This window comes from Balaenoptera acutorostrata, chromosome 18 (assembly GCF_949987535.1).
Source record: "Balaenoptera acutorostrata chromosome 18, mBalAcu1.1, whole genome shotgun sequence".
Lineage (NCBI taxonomy): Eukaryota > Metazoa > Chordata > Mammalia > Artiodactyla > Balaenopteridae > Balaenoptera > Balaenoptera acutorostrata.
In genome coordinates, this window is record NC_080081.1 from 60,414,387 (window position 1) to 60,432,760 (window position 18,374).

Sequence of the window (18,374 nt, forward strand, 5' to 3'; positions counted from 1 at the left end):
AGAATCCCACACTGAAGTTCCATATTATATGAAAGCAATAAAACTGAGCCAGGCTGGTTGAACTGGAATTGGAAGTAGTGCAGACCCGCCGTAGCTGAGCACCCCTGTGAATCCCCGTAAGGCTCAGGAAAGTACAGTGTGAGAACCACCCAGCCGGTCCATTGCCCTGATTTTACAGATGAGCGGTGCCCACGGGCATTGAGACTTTGTGTGAGCTGCTTTACAGCCTAGCTGGCTCCCCGCAGCCAGCAACTCTTCCTGCTACACTCTGGCAGCCCACCCCACAGGGTACTGACACACCTTCACTAAAATGTTGAGTTTGTCAAAAATCATTTTTACAGTGTCAGATGGATTTGTATAAGTTTGTTCTTAAGAACCTAGGTGCTATTCCTGTTCTAGTGATCATTTTCAGTCTAAAGCTTGGTTTCGTGTTGCAGAATAAGTTCATCCAAAGACCAGGACATGAATATAGCAATGATTGAACAGCTGAGAGAAGCAGTGGATTTGCTGCAAGATCCCAACAGGTAGGTGTGTCTTTCCTTGGCCCAGGTTTCAGGTGTCAGTAATGTACACTAATGTATTGAGTGCATTATCTCAGTTTTTAAGATATTTATACACACGGTATGGGCTTAACCACTAATCACTAACAAAGAAAAGTCATTTTAACTGCCTGTTTTGCCGAGATCCATAAATAAAAGAGTCAAACTTCTGGAGGGACTGAGATCAATTCCCTGCTTTCCATCCCTTCATGGAATTCAGGGCAATTTTTGTATAATTCTTAGACAACAGAAATACGGTAAAAGTGCGTATTTTATATAGCTTGAAGTTTAAACCCCTGGAATAGAGAAATATAAGAGAGTTTCCAAAAAGGAAAGACTTGGTTTATCAAGTACTACCATATTTATTTCTGGTGGTGCCAAATATATGTTGACTAAATCATATATTTCTAAAGACTTGGGTGACAAGATAATTTTTTTTTAATTTAATTAATTTATTTATTTATTTATTTTTGGCTGTGTTGGGTCTTCGTTTCTGTGCGAGGGCTTTCTCCAGTTGCGGCGAGTGGGGGCCACTCTTCATCGCGGTGCGCGGGCCTCTCACTGTCACGGCCTCTCGTTGCGGAGCACAGGCTCCAGACACGCAGGCTCAGTAGTTGTGGCTCACGGGTCTAGTTGCTCCGCGCCATGTGGGATCTTCCCAGACCAGGGCTCGAACCCGTGTCCCCTGCATTGGCAGGCAGACTCTCAACCACTGTGCCACTAGGGAAGCCCCAAGATAATTTTTTAATTGAATTAGTCATTATCAATAATAAGCACTTTATATATAGGTATATTTTTTGGTTTCTTAGCTGAGGATAACGGAATTCCCACAGACAAAATATTTTTCAGTAAAGCAGTATACCTGGTATCAGGTAATAACTACCGTATTGATAGAGAAATAGATCCGAAGCTTATCCCTGGTAAACTGTTCAGGGATCCTGGGAATTTAAATGTGAAGATAATGTGGTCTTGTATTGATAATATGGTGAGCGTGGAAATCACACCACATTCTGGGAATTTATGAACAGGGTGATGAGTGAGTCCCAGAGTGCCGGTGAGAGCACACCACCACTGTTGTCTGGCTCTAAAAGAATAGTTTTAGCTCGGGTTGAGTATGGCTGGAAATCTTTAGCAATTGATTTGAAAAGCATTTCAATTCTGCAGACATTAGTTGAGTGCTTAGAGCATGGAAAGATCTACAGTGTGCGCCTTGGGGGATATAAAGATGAACAAGACACATCTCTTCCTTCTAGGAACTTAAACTATAGTAATAGACTTTGCTTTGAGTAGTGATTTATAAGTATAATTGATTTAAGTGCTTGAAATGAAGGGGAAGAGTGATAACTAGAGTGAATGCCTGACCCCAGATGGAGAAAGGAAGATGGCTTGGCTGACCTTCCTGAAGGTTGGAGTATTTTACCTGGGCCTTTAATAGCTGGCATTTTCAAGGAGAAGGCAAATTCTGGATTGAATTAAAAGCTTATGCAAAGGTACAGAGGTCAAAAAGAATGGAGCAAGCTTGGAAAATCTCAGGCAGCAAAGGTGATCTCCATGCCGGCTGTGCTTCAGTATCATTTGTAGAAGTTTCAGAACACAGACACTCTGCCCGACACTACCTGTGGCGCTGGGGGTCTGGCCGTTTTTATTCCTTAAAAGTTCTGCCGGTGTTTCTGATGTGCAGCCAGGACTGAGACTTACCAGAGAGACCTTTTGGAGGGATGCAGGTGTGACTTCAAATGCTGTGTGGAGGAGCTGAGACTTTATTTTATATGTAGGGGGAGGTAATGATGGTTTAAAAATATGATTATTCATGTTGTTAATTCTCCCTAATGTTTGGCTCAGGGCCTGGCTTATTAGTAAGCACCTAACCAAGGTATATTCCTTAAAGAGCTGAGTTTCACATCCTAAGAGAGAGAGACAGAAATTATAAGGAATGGGGAAATAGCATGGCTGGAGAAGAACATACCTTAATCAACCAGATACTGGTTGCAAACCCAGCTCTAATACCAGTTCATCTGGGTAAGTTATATAACTTCTCTGTACCCCAGTTTTCTCATCTATAAGATGGGCTATAAGTACTTATCTTTTAGTGTTGTGAAGATTTGAAATAATAAATGAACTGCTGGTGGAAAGGTAAACAGGCAGAACCACTCCAGAAGGCATCCTTGTAGTTTGTAGCCATAGTCTAAAAATAGATATAAAACTTTTGAATTAATTCTAAAAAAATATCCTAAGGGACAAAGAGATATGAACAGCAATTGTGAGGGAGGGGTGTTTTTAATAGCAAATATTTGCAAAAAAGGAAATGATCTAACAATTTGGAGATAACTTAAATTTTGGTCATTAATAAGATGGAATATGTGACCCATAAAATGTTTTTTAAACTTTCCACTATATTTTAGATAGCTCATTATATAATGTTAACTTTAAAAAGTATTAAAAAATGCATAAAGTTTGATCCCAACGATATAAATAGAATTAGGTCCCAATTGTATAAGAAGCTTAGGAAAAATTAAAACTAGAAAGAAATATATTAAGATGGATTTTTTTTCTGTGGGTATTTCTAAATTACTACTTTTCTTTATACTTTTAAATATTGTAGATACACAGTGGTAGGTACTGTGGTAATTCTCTGGTGATTGTTTGAAGTGGATGGTGAGGGTGGGAGGGAATGGTCCCAGGTGTTTTAGACCTGACCCCTCATGTCCCCATCTGAGACGGGGAACCAAGAGGAACAGCAGGTTTTTAGGAGGAGGATGTTGGGGTCAGTTTAGCACCTGCTGAGCGGAATCCAAGGTGGCAATGTGACAACGTCCATTCCGCGGCCAGATGTTTAGGTCTGGGGCTTCGAGACTTAGGTTTAAAAGTTACTTTCATAAGGTGCTGCCGTAACAGAAGTAGTATAAGGGGATGAGGTTCCCAAGGGCAAGCATATCAATGGGAAGGGAATGTGAGTCCAGGACAGAGCCTGGAAGACATGATGTGACAGAGAGAAGGCCCCACTTGGGCTCAAACTTTATATTGTTTTAATATTTCTACATTTTTGTATTACTTTTCCAATAAACTTTCCTTACGAATTCGAGATTTCTATGTGAGCCCCAAAGTGGAAAAGAACAGCCTTGTTTGATGGAAATAGCAGCGGTGAGGAATGTGGGACTGGGACCAAGTGTAAGATCGGGGTGACCCGGAAGGCGTGGCTCCCCGCTCCGGACCTCAGTTGCATCATCTGTCCTGAGAAGTGGGATGAACTGAGGATCTGGAGATGCCTCTCCAGCTTGGAAAGGTCGGAGGCAAAGAGTCGCCGCCAAGGATGTCAAGCAAGTCAGCATGGTGGGCGTGGAAGAAAACAGCCTTGAGTAACCTTCCAAGGGATAGTTGATTTGCGTCTTTATGGATTGCTGTTTTTAAATTATTTACGTTGTAAAACTTTATAGGGATTTGATTTCCTCCCTAAAATAATCCACTAATTTGGCTGCTGCAGATCTTTGTTGTACATCCTGAAATAGATATTATAATACGACAATCCTAACTTGATAATAACGTGTCTTTGTGCCAGTGTAATAGGGATAAAGAAAGAGTCCTGTTTTTGTCCTAATAAAGAGAGGGCACTTCAAGAGGTCACTTATTTCTAGCTGCTTTTGAATAATAGTAATAAAAAGTTTATGTACACATTAAGGTTTTCCTTTATCTCGTATTTCCTAGATCCAGATCTTTGTTTTAGTCAAGCCGCTGATTACAGGATTAAATTTTAGAGCTTTATCTTTCACACAACCTTAACATCAAAAAATTGAGTCGAATATTGCTATCCTGTTTTGCTTTTGTGTTGGTTTCTTCTCTTAAGGATTTCTGACTGTTGGTTTGATACCATTTTCAATGGGCATGTATAATATGAACTTATCCCTACTTTTTAAAATAGCTTTATAAATTGTATATGACTTATAGAAATTCCTTATTTTATAGCTCTTAAAAAAAAAGTTCAGCTCTTAAAATCACAGAAATTCAGAAACTGTTAAGACAATTTCCGAAGTAAAAATGCATATCAAATTGCTTATGAATTCTTATTTTTTAAATCGAGAGTATTAGGGTCTATCAAAGAGATCTTCCTGTTAAAACAAATGCCCTTGGTACATATACCATAATATAGTACATGTATAGTATAGTATAGAACAACTTTACTTGCTTCTGTAAACTAATAAAGTTCTAGAATAAAATTTAGTGTGTGCTACCTATGAATATTATGACCTTATCAGAAATTACTAGAATATTTCAAATAAGTTGGATTTTGATACCAAAGCAGATGGAAAATTATATTAAAACTACATTATATTGTATTTGGCACATGGTGGGAAAATACCATGTAGTTTGAAATTTCTACCATAAACCTTTCATTATTAAATCTTAACAATAGACATAACTTTATATATGACTAAAAGCAGTAGAATTTATTAGAAGTTTAATAAATTTGGTAACACTTTTTTTCCCTTACTCTTTAGATTAAGCACAGATATTACAGAGAGAAGTGTTGTAAACTTTTACCCTGTGGACTCAGCAGAAGACTTAGAATTACAAGACTCTGCACTAAAGTATGTTGACCTTTTTATAACAATATATTTTACCTGTTTACATTGAAATATTTTTGCTTTAAATTCCACTTTGTGTCATTTTTTTTCTCTAATTCCTACAGTGGTCAAATACAGTTGGAGACATCTCCAGAATGTGAGGTAAGGCTTCTCTTGGATTCACCAGAGCTCTGGTGCTATACTCTGCCACAGAAGAGTGGCCACCATATTTTATCAAGATTTATTGTGGGGTGGGACATTCATTAGTGAGATCAATATTCAAATTTGTTCAAGGTCTAGTTTTCAATTTTTTTATAGTTCTGGCTTCTTTAGTTTTCCTGCTTATCTATTATACTCACCTCCCATTAAAGATGAGAGTTGGCTGTTTCCATTAAGTTCTCTAAATTTTTTATGTCAGACGGTCGGTCTTAAGTCAGGCCCTTCCAACTAAGACCCACACGGAAACCTCCTCTGTCAAAAACTGGAGGTAGGACCATCTGATGCAAGTTTTACAGCCACAGATGAACATAAACTAGGAAAGACTTGAGAGACAAGAATGAGTGATTTGGGATATGCCTAGGAGGAATAAGTGACTCTAGCAAAGAGAAACTGGTGGCGGGGGGGTTTGGGGACAGAGTAAAGGTAGGTCAGTTAGCTACAGAGGGTGAAATTTGGGTGTCTGTAAAGAAAGCAGATTTAACATAATTAACTAGAGATGAGCCTGGAAGGTCCCGAAGAAGCAGGCATATAGAGAGAGGCTTAAGTCAGCGACATGGGAGTAAAACATTGTTTATATACGACCCGTTTTATCCCTTCTTACTGAATAGGCTTAGGATGACTAATTTCAGTACAACCAATTTATGTCCCCTGAGGTGTCTGGACACGTACCATAGTAAAGCAGTTTCACCCTCTTAACTAGCTAAGTCTCTGTGTTAAATGAGGAAAAGAACTGTAATCGAAAAACCCATGTTCCCAGAGAGTGTGGTTTCATGGTTGAGTGTAGTGACTTGGAATTATGTTAAGTTTCGGCCCTATCTCAAAGACTTGCCATAACTATGAGCTCCTGTGGGCTACCTCTCTAACTTCACCTTTATTTTCTATAAATTGGGATCCATCTTGGAACCCAGGACACCTAACGTAGCTGTTACTGTTACTCTGCCCTGTGATTGTCATCACTGTGGTCCTTAGAATCATTGCACTCCCTCTTCCCCAGGTGTAGGCATCACTGAATGACCCAGTAGTGGGACATCAGGAAGCCGCTTATGTGAAGGCTGCCCTGGGCCCATTTCCTCAGGCTCTTCTTTAGAGACATGCTGCTTTTGATTCTGTACAGACTCACTTTTAGTTTTAGCTTTTTATTTGGAAATAATTTAAAATTTATAAAAGGTTTAAAAAATTGCAAGATTCTACAAAAGATTATAAAAAAATTATAACCTAGCACCCGGATTTACCTGTGATTAACATTTTCACACATTTGTAGTATCTCTCTCTTCCTCCACACACATAGTTCTTTTTCTGAAAATTGGAGGAAAAGTTTTATACATCATAGTCCTTTTCTCTAAACATTTCAGTGTACCTTTCCTAAGAATAGGGCTTTTATCCTATATAACCCCATTTCAGTTATCAACTTCCTAAATTTACATTGATAAAATATTTTCATCTAATCTGCTATCCATATTCCAAACATTTAGGTTGATCTAATGATGTCTTTCGTAGCACTTTTTTCCCTTCAGTGTAGGATCCAGTCTAGAGGCAATAATTGTCAGGTAACTATAGTTTGCTTTATTCTGGAACATTTCCATAACCTTTCTTTGATTTTTTTATGACCATAAAATTTTGAAGAATATAGTGCTCCTCTTTTTGTAAAATGAACTGCCCCTTATTTTGTGGGACAAAAATCCCTCATATTTCTTCATGATTAGATTGAGTCCCTGCATTCTTGTTTGGGATACTGCACAGGTGATGTGGTGTCCTTCTCAGGGTACCACATTTGGAGGCACATTGTGTACATCTGTGCTTCATTGGTGACGTTAATTTGATTACCCAATCGAGATAGAATCTGATTTCTCCACCATCTAAGTATTCTATTTTCCCCTTGCAATGAACAATCAGTCAGCGAAGAGGTACTTTGAGACCATGTTAGAATCCTGCTGCAGACCCACTTTTGATTCCAGTAAAATAGATGCCCTCCTGTGTGCATGATTTCAGGAGTATCAGGCAGACACCAAGCCTCTAGAAAAAAAGATCTCCATTCCATGTCTGATTTACAATGTTAATATTTTTTTTTCCCCTTTTTGGTTGAATGAGGAGTCACGTTCAGTGTAAGGAATTCTTACACATTGTCTTCCTTCTTTGGGCAATTCTCTGTCCATGACATACGTCTACATGATTTTAAAAAGGGAGGGGAATTGCTGGCTCTGGTGGAAAAAAGTCACAAGGAGGAGGCAAAGAAAGTGTTAGATTAGCAAGGCCAGTGCTGATGATTATGTGGAACTTAAGTGGGACCCTCCTTCATGGTTTGGTTATTTTTATATTCTCTCTTCCACCTCATTCAGGGAGAAAGCAGTATCTATAGCATAGTCTTGAATCAGTTAGCCACTGTTTGTTGAGTCCTTGTGCTGGATTCAGCCTTGTTTGGGGTGTCGAAGACTGGGATAGGAAGAAGATGAAGTTGCCCTCACTTTTAAGGCATTTTAAAAATTGTGAAGGAAAGAAGGCTTAGATATTGAGAAAACTTAGAGAAGAATATGAGATAGTCCATAATCCTGAGTGTTTTAGGTGCTCTGGGAAACTGGGGAAAGGATAAGAGGTTAAGGAAAGGGAAATAAACCTAGATTTGGGGGGCAGCTAGGGTTTGGATCGGTCCCAGGAGGCTGTGCCAAGCAAGGCAGCTTGGCCGTGGTTGAATCAGCACAGAGCATGAACCGGAAAGAAACACTGAGGGGGATAGGCTGGTGCCCAGTTAGACAGGTGAGGCCAAGATTATGAGATGGTTTGTAATTGTCAGCACATCACATTATCTGACTTTTAACACTCTTTAGATGACTGTCCACATCAAGTTTGGGCAGCGCTGGCAACCACTCAGGAAGAATTGCAAATTATGCTCTCATATGTAAATAATATCCAATAGGGAAGGATGCCGAGGGGACAACAGGGAAAATTAGAGGAATGAGCTTCCTACAGAGAGAATCAAACCTGCAAGTTACTTGTTAGCAGTTCAGACATTTAATTGAGTAGGGAAATTAATGACTGTTTATTCTAAAAATATGTTACTCCCTTGGATTTGTCACAGTTGGGAATATTTTTTAATAGTACTCCTCAACAATAGGAATAGGGACAGACATCTTAAATTTATACTAGTTTGGTGATATATATGAAGATGTTTATATTAGCTATCACCAAATTTTTTATTAGGGTGGATCAATGCTTTTTTTTTGTGGGCTGTGCCGCCCGGCTTATGGAATCTTAGTTCCACGACCAGGGATCAAACCCAGGCCTTCAACAGTGAAATCGTGGAGTCCTAACCACTGGACTGCCAGGGAATTCCCTCAGTGGGGTTCTTGATTACCTTATAAAGAAGGCAGATCTGGGTAAAATAAACTGTCGAGTTTCCCCACTCGTTGACAAAGCAAACTGATGTTGAATTGACAGCGCAGGATTTTCCTAGGTCTGGGTATGTATATTTATTAAAAAGCTCCCAATGAGACTCTGTGTATTTGGGAACTACTGCCTTGGACCATTTATAAAAACCCTTATGCTCCCAGCAGGTGGGAGCCTGCAGGTTGCTTGGTAACCTAGCAAGGAAAGCTGGTGTTCACAGGTACTTTGGACTGAGCTCTTTGCTCTGGGAAATCCCTTTTCTTAGTCTGTGTGATATTTTAGTTGTATTTTTCTGTGAATATAGTTGCATGTTTTTAGAAAATGTAAGTATGGCCTACTTAACTACTAATTAATTAATTCAGCGTATTATTCATTGTGACCCTATGTGCCAGGGATATGATGGAAGTTAGAAAAACTCAGTTCTTGCCTCACTAATTTTATAGTCTGATGGAACGTACCATGCATTTTTTTTCTTCCTTAAGGTTCAAAATGATCTAACATTACAGAGTAATGGGAGCGAGTATTCTCCCAATGAGGTAAGTTTCCTGAAGATTACTGAAAGCTGAGGTATTTTGTGAAGCCTGAATTGGAATATCTTGTACAGAAATCTATAATCTGAGACCATGATGATTCATGAATTAATTGTATTGCAGAATCTCTGAGGGAATCTCTTATTAGCTCTCATAGCCTGATCCGGCCCTATCCATAATTAAAGACTCATTTTATAAGACATATTTTGAAGACCAAATGTGGGAACATTTTTATAGAAAATGAAGTGAAAATAGCTCATGTAGACAACGTTTAGAATGTCTCGTTATCCATAAATGATTCAGTGTGTGGTTTCCGTATAGCTGAGACATCTGTTCAGTGTTACCTGTTTTCTCATCTCATTGTGTTAGAAATTCTTTATCCCATGTGCCCTCTGTGAGGTGGATGTGAGTGCGTGCTTGTGTGTGTGCGTGCCTGCACGTGAATGCACGCATCCATTTGGGAGCAGAAAGGGATTGCCAGTATCACACAACTAGGAACTGGTTTTATAATGAGCCCATAAACGATTGAACGGATCTCCCCCAAAACAACATTCTGTCGAATCTACCACTTAAAGCATTAGCAATGTGAAGATGCGTCAATTATCATTTAGTTAGGACTTCCTCACAGCAGCAAATGCAAGGAGGTCGTGATTTTATTATAATCCTTGATCATAGAGAAGCATGCCTAGTTCTGCTCCAGTTCTTTAAAAAATGTCCTTTCCTTCTAACACCACAGATGAGAGAGAACTCCCCTGCCATCTCTCCTACCAATGCCAGCACAGCTCTGTTTGGCCTGAAGCCTCGATCAGGTAAATTGAAACCTTAGTGTTCTTGCATGTGTGAACAGCTCAGGAGTTTCTCTTTAGCCTTTTAAATGCATACATTACAGTGCGAGCAGCCTTGTCAACTCCGATGATCATGGCATCAGAACCCCACTACAGCGTGGGGAGGCCATATTTTCGAGCCTTGTGGTCGTGAATCACCTATTAACGCCATGTTATCAGTAATAGATTATCTTACCTTCTTTTGAATCAGAGCAAAGAGAAAAAGATGTTGGGACATGTAAGTGGGAAAGAAATATTCTGTTAATAAAATAGCCACCCCTTTGCCCCGGTGGTTCCTGGTACCTTGCTGAATTAAGGCTGATGACTCTTTTCTGAGACACCCCTCATTTGCTCTCTGGGCCTTGGTAAGGTCTGTGTATTTACTCATGTGACAGGGTGGTCATTCCAAGTCTCACATGAGTGGTCAGGAGACATTTTTAAGAGCATTTCTGCTTATATTACCTGCTTTATTTTAACTTAGTATATTCACAAATGTAAATTATAGCAATGTGCAAAACAACTACTGATTTTAAAAAGAAGGACTATGTATAGAAAAATTTGGTTCTTCTGATTTCTCCACGTACTTAAAGTTCTAGCTCTATCTACCTTCTTTTAGGTGCTTCTTTGTTTTAATATTTTTGATTCTTAAGTGTTTTGCATACACTCACTGCTAATGCTTTTCAGTAAGTGCTAAGAAAGGACTCAGACGCTTTAAGCAAAAGGTAGTAAAGAACTCAGATGTTCTTGGGTTTTTTAATAAAGCATTTGGCAACAGTTGAAGTTATACATGTGTATATTTTGAAAAAGGGTACCCATAGGAAAAAAAATGAAGATGGTTCTTTTATAAAGGAATGTTTTTTCGTTTTTGGAGAAAGTTGATTGATGGGTCACATGTGGCCAGGTGTAATGGCTTCCTGACATTTTGAATGGGCTGTAAGACAAAGCCATTTGAGAAGATGCTTGGGTGTGGCAAGGGTTAAGAGGTGTTTTATGGAGAACCAAATTGTGCATGAAATAGGACTCAGATGGCTGGCCTCACCATTCATGGAGCTGAGCGTATGCAGCCAGATCTGGGTTGGGCTTCCATTTCCAAGGTCTCAGATCGTGCTGGGAGGAATGGAGGCTTCCATGCCTTGAGTGATGATCTGCCAGGAATGTTCTCTATACACCGAGGACTTCATATTGGGCTACAGACTTTCTCCTATCCCTTACAAGCACTTTTACACGATTTAAAAATATCTTATAATTGAGCACATCAAAAGTTGAATGAATCTCCAGAGATAATATTCTTTCAAATGTGCATCTTTGCAATTTAGTTGCAAAATTGTCTCCGTGACTTTTTCAATTCTTTTTATGGGGTCCAAGCTCAACTTATCAACCTCATACCCACACTGTTGAACCATTTCAGACTCTTTGTGGTGGTGAAAAATAAATGAAGTATTTATTTTGAATAGCAGGAAACAAAGATAATTTCCTTTCCTAGCTTCCAACCTTTCTATAATGCTGACTAACCAGTGTGGAAATTGTGCCAGTTGTTGAAAGCTTTGTGGAGTTTGGTTGTCGTAAGTAATGCTGATTTTTCTTCAGGAACATCAAGTGGCATGTTGGAACGTTATGAAACTAGCATCATGTATTGGGAATTTTGAAATTTTTATTTAGTGACTTTAAAATATTACAGTATGTATTTTTCACATTTTCTAGAAAATAATATACATACTAATCTTAATTGAAGATCACATGACTAAAAAAGAGCGAAATTATTTTTGATTGAGTAGCTTTGGAACTTTAAAAAGTGATTTAATTTTTATTTTAAAGTTAAGTATATGAATTCATGTGATTTCTGTGTTAAAAATAAAAACAGATTGCTCAAATTAGCAAGTGGGAATAGAAACTTAGATTCTTAAAGTAGGCTAATAGTTTTCTTCAAAAGAAATTTTTTTTTCTGTGTTTTCCTCCCAAGAAAGACAACTGTATATATCCAAATATGCAGTACTAGAATCATGTCCCTGTATTTTACTGGCCCTGCCTTGTGATTGAATCAAAATTGTATAGATATTTCCTAAACATCAAAAATTACTATATGGATAGTTAGTACAAAAAAAAAAAGAGATGTTATTTCATAAATGACCAATTTAGAAGTGCTTTGAATTGACTGACATCTATTGGTTAATTAGGTTTGTTGTTAAAGAGACTCTACCAGTGTCCGAAATAGGTTCTATACTGATCAATATCTAAGACAGTATTGAGAGGTATACCTGTGTGTCAAGGGTTGAGCAGAGTTGGCTAGATTCAGTTATCAATAAAGCATGCCAGCAGACTTACAGATGTCTTTAAAGAGAAATTTTACATTACCTTGGGAAAAAAATCCACCAGTGGTAAACACTGATTCTATAATAGATTTATTTCTAAATAATAGACATATTTATACATATTAAGCTTTTTCTATGTAAACAAATTTTTTGTGTGAATCATATTTGCTAAGATTGTTAGTTATTTAGGTCTTTGGAAAAGGTATCTGGAAGGTCTTCTGCTTTTTATCTGCATAATCTATGGGTACTCCTTCTTTCCGCTGACATGATTCATTAGTACTCTAAGTCTGTGGGCTTGCGAACTGTTAACGATTAACGGTATTAACTGCATGCCAAGTATATGATTGATAAGTACTAACACTCAGTTTTTTATCATTCTTTTTATTCCATGCGCCATCTTTCATTCTCCTGTATTGTACATTTGAAATTAAATTCCATAATATGAAATTCGCTTCATTTCCATACAATCCTTATGCCATTTGTGAAATGCTGCTGCCCCTTTGGTTTTTCCTGGTCCTTGTGCAACCATACGCGGACTGGCTCTCTCGCTCTCCTGCAGACCCAGCCCTCACTCTTCCTCCTATCTCCTTCAACAAACTTACACAGGCACAAACATGGGACAACTCTAGCTACAGTGTTCCATCTGAAGGAGACAGTGACAATGGTAGGTGGCTTTGTACCTATTCTTCGATGTGCTCATTAATAAGCCAATGAATGAATATACTGAACATTCATTTCTGTGCAGCTGAAGATAGAGTGTATATTCTCCTGCATGCCTGATATAAGAGATAATAGTAAACCTGGAAAGTCCAGAAAAGTGCATGTGCATTGTTCTCTGGCAGTTTGTCAAACTACATTTAATTATCTTGAATATTCCGAATTTTGGAAGGACTGTACAATAATTTCTTCTCTATCCTTTCTGCTTCGGGGTTTTGTTTCTTTTTTTGGTGTGTTTGCTTGTTTATAAAAAATGGGAGTTTGTACATTTGGATAATCTCTGCCGCTCCTGCTTCTGAACTAAATGCTTTCGGAGTTTCATCTTTTATCATCTATGCTTACCATATGAAATTTTTAAAGTAATCAAGACATACTGTGGCTGATCCAAGAGGACTGCACTGAAAATAGTTAAAAGTGAGAAATTCCTAAAAATGAAGAGAAATCACTTGCTTTTTTGCAAATTATTTGCACATTTTGACTTTTGATACCTGCAGCCCTTTTGAGTGTAATTTCATCTACATGATATTCAAGAATGGTAACTTGGCTTGAGAACCAAATGTGCAAATAAAAAATTGAGGACACCTAGCTAGGATTAATGTGGATATCATTTGATTTCATGCCACTAAATATCTGAAGTAGCCTAAAAGATGAAAATAAAATAAATATAGTTATTTAGATATACTTACCACAGATATCTGAATCTCCATACTGGTCTGTTACTTCAGATTTTAAACATATTACTCCAAGATACCAAAAGATAAAAGTAACGTGAAATGAAATAGAGAGTATGATTTATAGGGAAGAGAAGTGATATGTGGGGTAAAACCACAATGCAAGCACAATAAGAAGATGTATTTTCTGATAATACTTATTTTTTTTAATCTAAGTATCAATATGTTATATGTAATAAATAGAAACCATATATTTAAAACATTTGCTGTGATTTCTGGTCATAATTCAACCAAAAATTGCTTTTCCAGACTTCCTTATGTAGAAGGATAATGTATATCTTGGCAGGTTAGTTACAAAAGGAATTTCATCATTTCATAGATGTCTAAAATTTTTAACTGAAAACAAGTGTGATTAAACAACAACAACAGGGAGACCAAAGTCCCTTCTTATATCATCCCATTTTAAATTCTGGAAGTTGAGGAAGGCTAAATGGAAACTTTCTTGATAAACCTGTTCCTTTACTTAAAAATAAAAAGGGGAGAGAGGCATTTTTGTTTTTCAGAAAGCATGGCTATTTATAGATCTGATGTTGTTTAAAGGAAATGAGCCTAGAATGAAAGATTTATGTGTGATTTGGTATTTCCTTAGGAGTGATATCTGAAACCAAAGACTTTTTTTTTTAAGCTGGGTAAGATCTAGACATCATACGTAGCAGTAAGATTTCTATCTTTATAGATGAACCAAATAAAACGAGAAAGGTGGGTCACGCTGGGTCACGCTGTTAGGTAGAGGGAGGTGGGGTCACACCCAGCGCTCCTAACTCTCTGATCATCTCTTCTCCACCATATCTACCTTCATCTACAGCTATTTATTGAGGGTTCTTTGTGCAAGCTACTAAGCCAAATGGCCTTCTTTTTATTGAAAGTCCTAAGATTTCCATAGAAAAATAATCATTGTGAAAATCTTTCTGAAAATAAAATAACCTGGCAGTACTTCTCTGGTAGCTTTTGTTTGAGTGAAAATTCCAGGGATTCATGTGTAGCTATTATGCTGTACCACACACACACACACAAATAATAAAAGGATTGTTTTCAGTATTCATCTACCTGGGTTAATCATGTCAGATATTGGATAGTTGTTATTTTCCCCTATTTGCAATTTGTCTACAGTATGCCCTGGGCAAGAGATGATTTTCTATTAATTATCTATTAATTTTCTGGCAACAGAAATCTTTGCAAATATTTGTGTAGGTTCCCAGATCTGACCTTTCAAAGAGAATCTTCATTCTCTTTGTGCTAAATATTGCCTTCTGATTTGAATACATTTTCCAATAAATTTTTTTTTTTAAACATCTTTATTGAAGTATAATTGCCTTACAATAGTGTGTTAGCTTCTGCTTTTTAATAAAGTGAATCAGTTATACATATACAATATGTTCCCATTTCTCTTCCCTCTTGCATCTCCCTCCCTCCCACCCTCCCCATCCCACCCCTCTGGGTGGTCACAAAGCACCGAGTTGATCTCCCTGTGCTATGCGGCTGCTTCCCACTAGTTATCTATTTTCCATTTGGTAGTGTATATATGTCCATGACACTCTCTTACCCTGTCACATCTCACCCCACCCCCTCCCCATATCCTCAAGTCCATTCTCTAGTAGGTCTGTGTCTTTCTTCCCGTCTTGCCACTAGGTTCTTCATGGCCTTTTTTTTTTTTTTTCCCCCTTAGATTCCGTATATATGTGTTAGCATACTGTATTTGTTTTTCTCTTTCTGACTTACTTCACTCTGTATGACAGACTCTAACTCCATCCACCTCATTACAAATACCTCCATTTCATTTCTTTTTATGGCTGAGTAATATTCCATTGTATATATGTGCCACATCTTCTTTATCCATTCATCTGTGGATGGACACTTAGGTTGCTTCCATGTCCTGGCTATTGTAAATAGAGCTGCAATGAACATTTTGGTACATGACTCTTTTTGACCTATGGTTTTCTCAGGGTATATGCCCAGTAGTGGGATTGCTGGGTCGTATGGTAGTTCTATTTGTAGTTTTTTAAGGAACCTCCATACTGTTCTCCATAGTGGCTGTATCAATTTACATTCCCACCAGCAGTGCAAGAGTGTTCCCTTTCCTCCACACCCTCTCCAGCATTTATTGTTTCTAGATTTTTTGATGATGGCCATTCTGACCGGTGTGAGATGATATCTCATTGTAGTTTTGATTTGCATTTCTCTAATGATTAATGATGTTGAGCATTCTTTCATGTGTCTGTAGGCCATCTGTATATCTCCTTTGGAGAAATGTCTATTTAGATCTTCTGCCCATTTTTGGATTGGGTTGTTCGTTTTTTTGTTATTGAGCTGCGTGAGCTGCTTGTAAATCTTGGAGATTAATCCTTTGTCAGTTGCTTCATTTGCAAATATTTTCTCCCATTCTGAGGGTTGTCTTTTGGTCTTGTTTATGGTTTCCTTTGCTGTGCAAAAGCTTTTAAGTTTCATTAGGTCCCATTTGTTTATTTGTGTTCTTATTTCCATTTCTCTGGGAGCTGGGTCAAAAAGAATCTTGCTGTGATGTATGTCATAGAGTGTTCTGCCTATGTTTTCCTCTAAGAGTTTGATAGTGTCTGGCCTTACACTTAGGTCTTTAATCCATTTTGAGTTTATTTTTGTGCATGGTGTCAGGGAGTGTTCTAATTTCATACTTTTACATGTACCTGTCCAATTTTCCCAGCACCACTTATTGAAGAGGCTGTCTTTTCTCCACTGTATATGCTTGCCTCCTTTATCAAAGATAAGGTGACCATATGTGTGTGGGTTTATCTCTGGGCTTTCTATCCTGTTCCATTGATCTATATTTCTGTTTTTGTGCCAGTACCAAACTGTCTTGATTACTGAAGCTTTGTAATATAGTCTGAAGTCAGGGAGCCTGATTCCCCCAGCTCCATTTTTCGTTCTCAAGATTGCTTTGGCTATTCGGGGTCTTTTGTGTTTCCATACAGATTGTGAAATTTTTTGTTCTAGTTCTGTGAAAAATGCCAGTGGTAGTTTGATAGGGATTGCATTGAATCTGTAGATTGCTTTGGGTAGTAGAGTCATTTTCACAATGTTGATTCTTCCAATCCAGGAACATGGTATATCTCTCCATCTATTTGTATCCTCTTTAATTTCTTTCATCAGTGTCTTATAATTTTCTGCATACAGGTCTTTTGTCTCCTTAGGTAGGTTTATTCCTAGATATTTTATTCTTTTTGTTGCAATGGTAAATGGGAGTGTTTTCTTAATTTCACTTTCAGATTTTTCGTCATTAGTGTATAGGAATGCAAGAGATTTCTGTGCATTAATTTTGTATCCTGCTACTTTACCAAATTCATTGATTAGCTCTAGGAGTTTTCTGGTAGCATCTTTAGGATTCTCTATGTATAGTATCATGTCATCTGCAAATAGTGACAGCTTTACTTCTTCTTTTCCGATTTGGATTCCTTTTATTTCTTTGTCTTCTCTGATTGCTGTGGCTAACACTTCCAAAACTATGTTGAATAATAGTGGTGAGAGTGGGCAACCTTGTCTTGTTCCTGATCTTAGTGGAAATGGTTTCAGTTTTTCACCATTGAGGACAATGTTGGCTGTGGGTTTGTCATATATGGCCTTTATTATGTTGAGGAAAGTTCCCTCTATGCCTACTTTCTGCAGGGCTTTTATCATAAATGGGTGTTGAATTTTGTCGAAAGCTTTCTCTGCATCTATTGAGATGATCATATGGTTTTTCTCCTTCAATTTGTTAATATGGTGTATCACATTGATTGATTTGCGTATATTGAAGAATCCTTGCATTCCTGGGATAAACCCCACTTGATCATGGTGTATGATCCTTTTAATGTGCTGTTGGATTCTGTTTGCTAGTATTTTGTTGAGGATTTTTGCATCTATGTTCATCAGTGATATTGGCCTGTAGTTTTCTTTCTTTGTGACATCTTTGTCTGGTTTTGGTATCAGGGTGATGGTGGCCTCGTAGAATGAGTTTGGGAGTGTTCCTCCCTCTGCAATATTTTGGAAGAGTTTGAGAAGGATAGGTGTTAGCTCTTCTCTAAATGTTTGATAGAATTCGCCTGTGAAGCCATCTGGTCCTGGGCTTTTGTTTGTTGGAAGATTTTTAATCACAGTTTCAATTTCAGTGCTTGTGATTGGTCTGTTCATATTTTCTATTTCTTCCTGGTTCAGTCTCGGCAGTTTGTGCATTTCTAAGAATCTGTCCATTTCTTCCAGGTTGTCCATTTTATTGGCATATAGTTGCTTGTAGTAATCTCTCATGATCTTTTGTATTTCTGCAGTGTCAGTGGTTACTTCTCCTTTTTCATTTCTAATTCTATTGATCTGAGTCTTCTCCCTTTTTCTCTTGATGAGTCTGGCTAATGGTTTATCAATTTTGTTTATCTTCTCAAAGAACCAGCTTTTAGTTTCATTGATTTTTGCTATTGTTTCCTTCATTTCTTTTTCATTTATTTCTGACCTGATCTTTATAATTTCTTTCCTTCTGCTGGCTTTGGGGTTTTTTTGTTCTTCTTTCTCTAATTGCTTTAGGTGCAAGGTTAGGTTGTTTATTCGAGATGTTTCCTGTTTCT

General features: G+C 37.8%; 1 protein-coding gene across 5 annotated transcripts in view; it reads left to right on the forward strand.

The window, feature by feature from the left end:
• The window catches only part of LRCH1 (leucine rich repeats and calponin homology domain containing 1), a 199,684-nt gene that overhangs the window by 143,829 nt on the left and 37,481 nt on the right, over positions 1 to 18,374 (forward strand). For 3 of the 5 annotated variants that reach the window (XM_057532869.1, XM_057532868.1, XM_057532865.1), the window contains exons 11-15: positions 438 to 524; positions 5,033 to 5,122; positions 5,224 to 5,260; positions 9,181 to 9,234; positions 9,965 to 10,037. In XM_057532869.1, coding sequence (XP_057388852.1) covers positions 438 to 524; positions 5,033 to 5,122; positions 5,224 to 5,260; positions 9,181 to 9,234; positions 9,965 to 10,037 — 341 coding nt within the window. Of the gene's footprint in view, positions 1 to 437; positions 525 to 5,032; positions 5,123 to 5,223; positions 5,261 to 9,180; positions 9,235 to 9,964; positions 10,038 to 12,920; positions 13,026 to 18,374 lie in introns of all 5 variants that reach the window. The other 2 variants (XM_057532870.1, XM_057532867.1) reach the window with 2 other exon arrangements.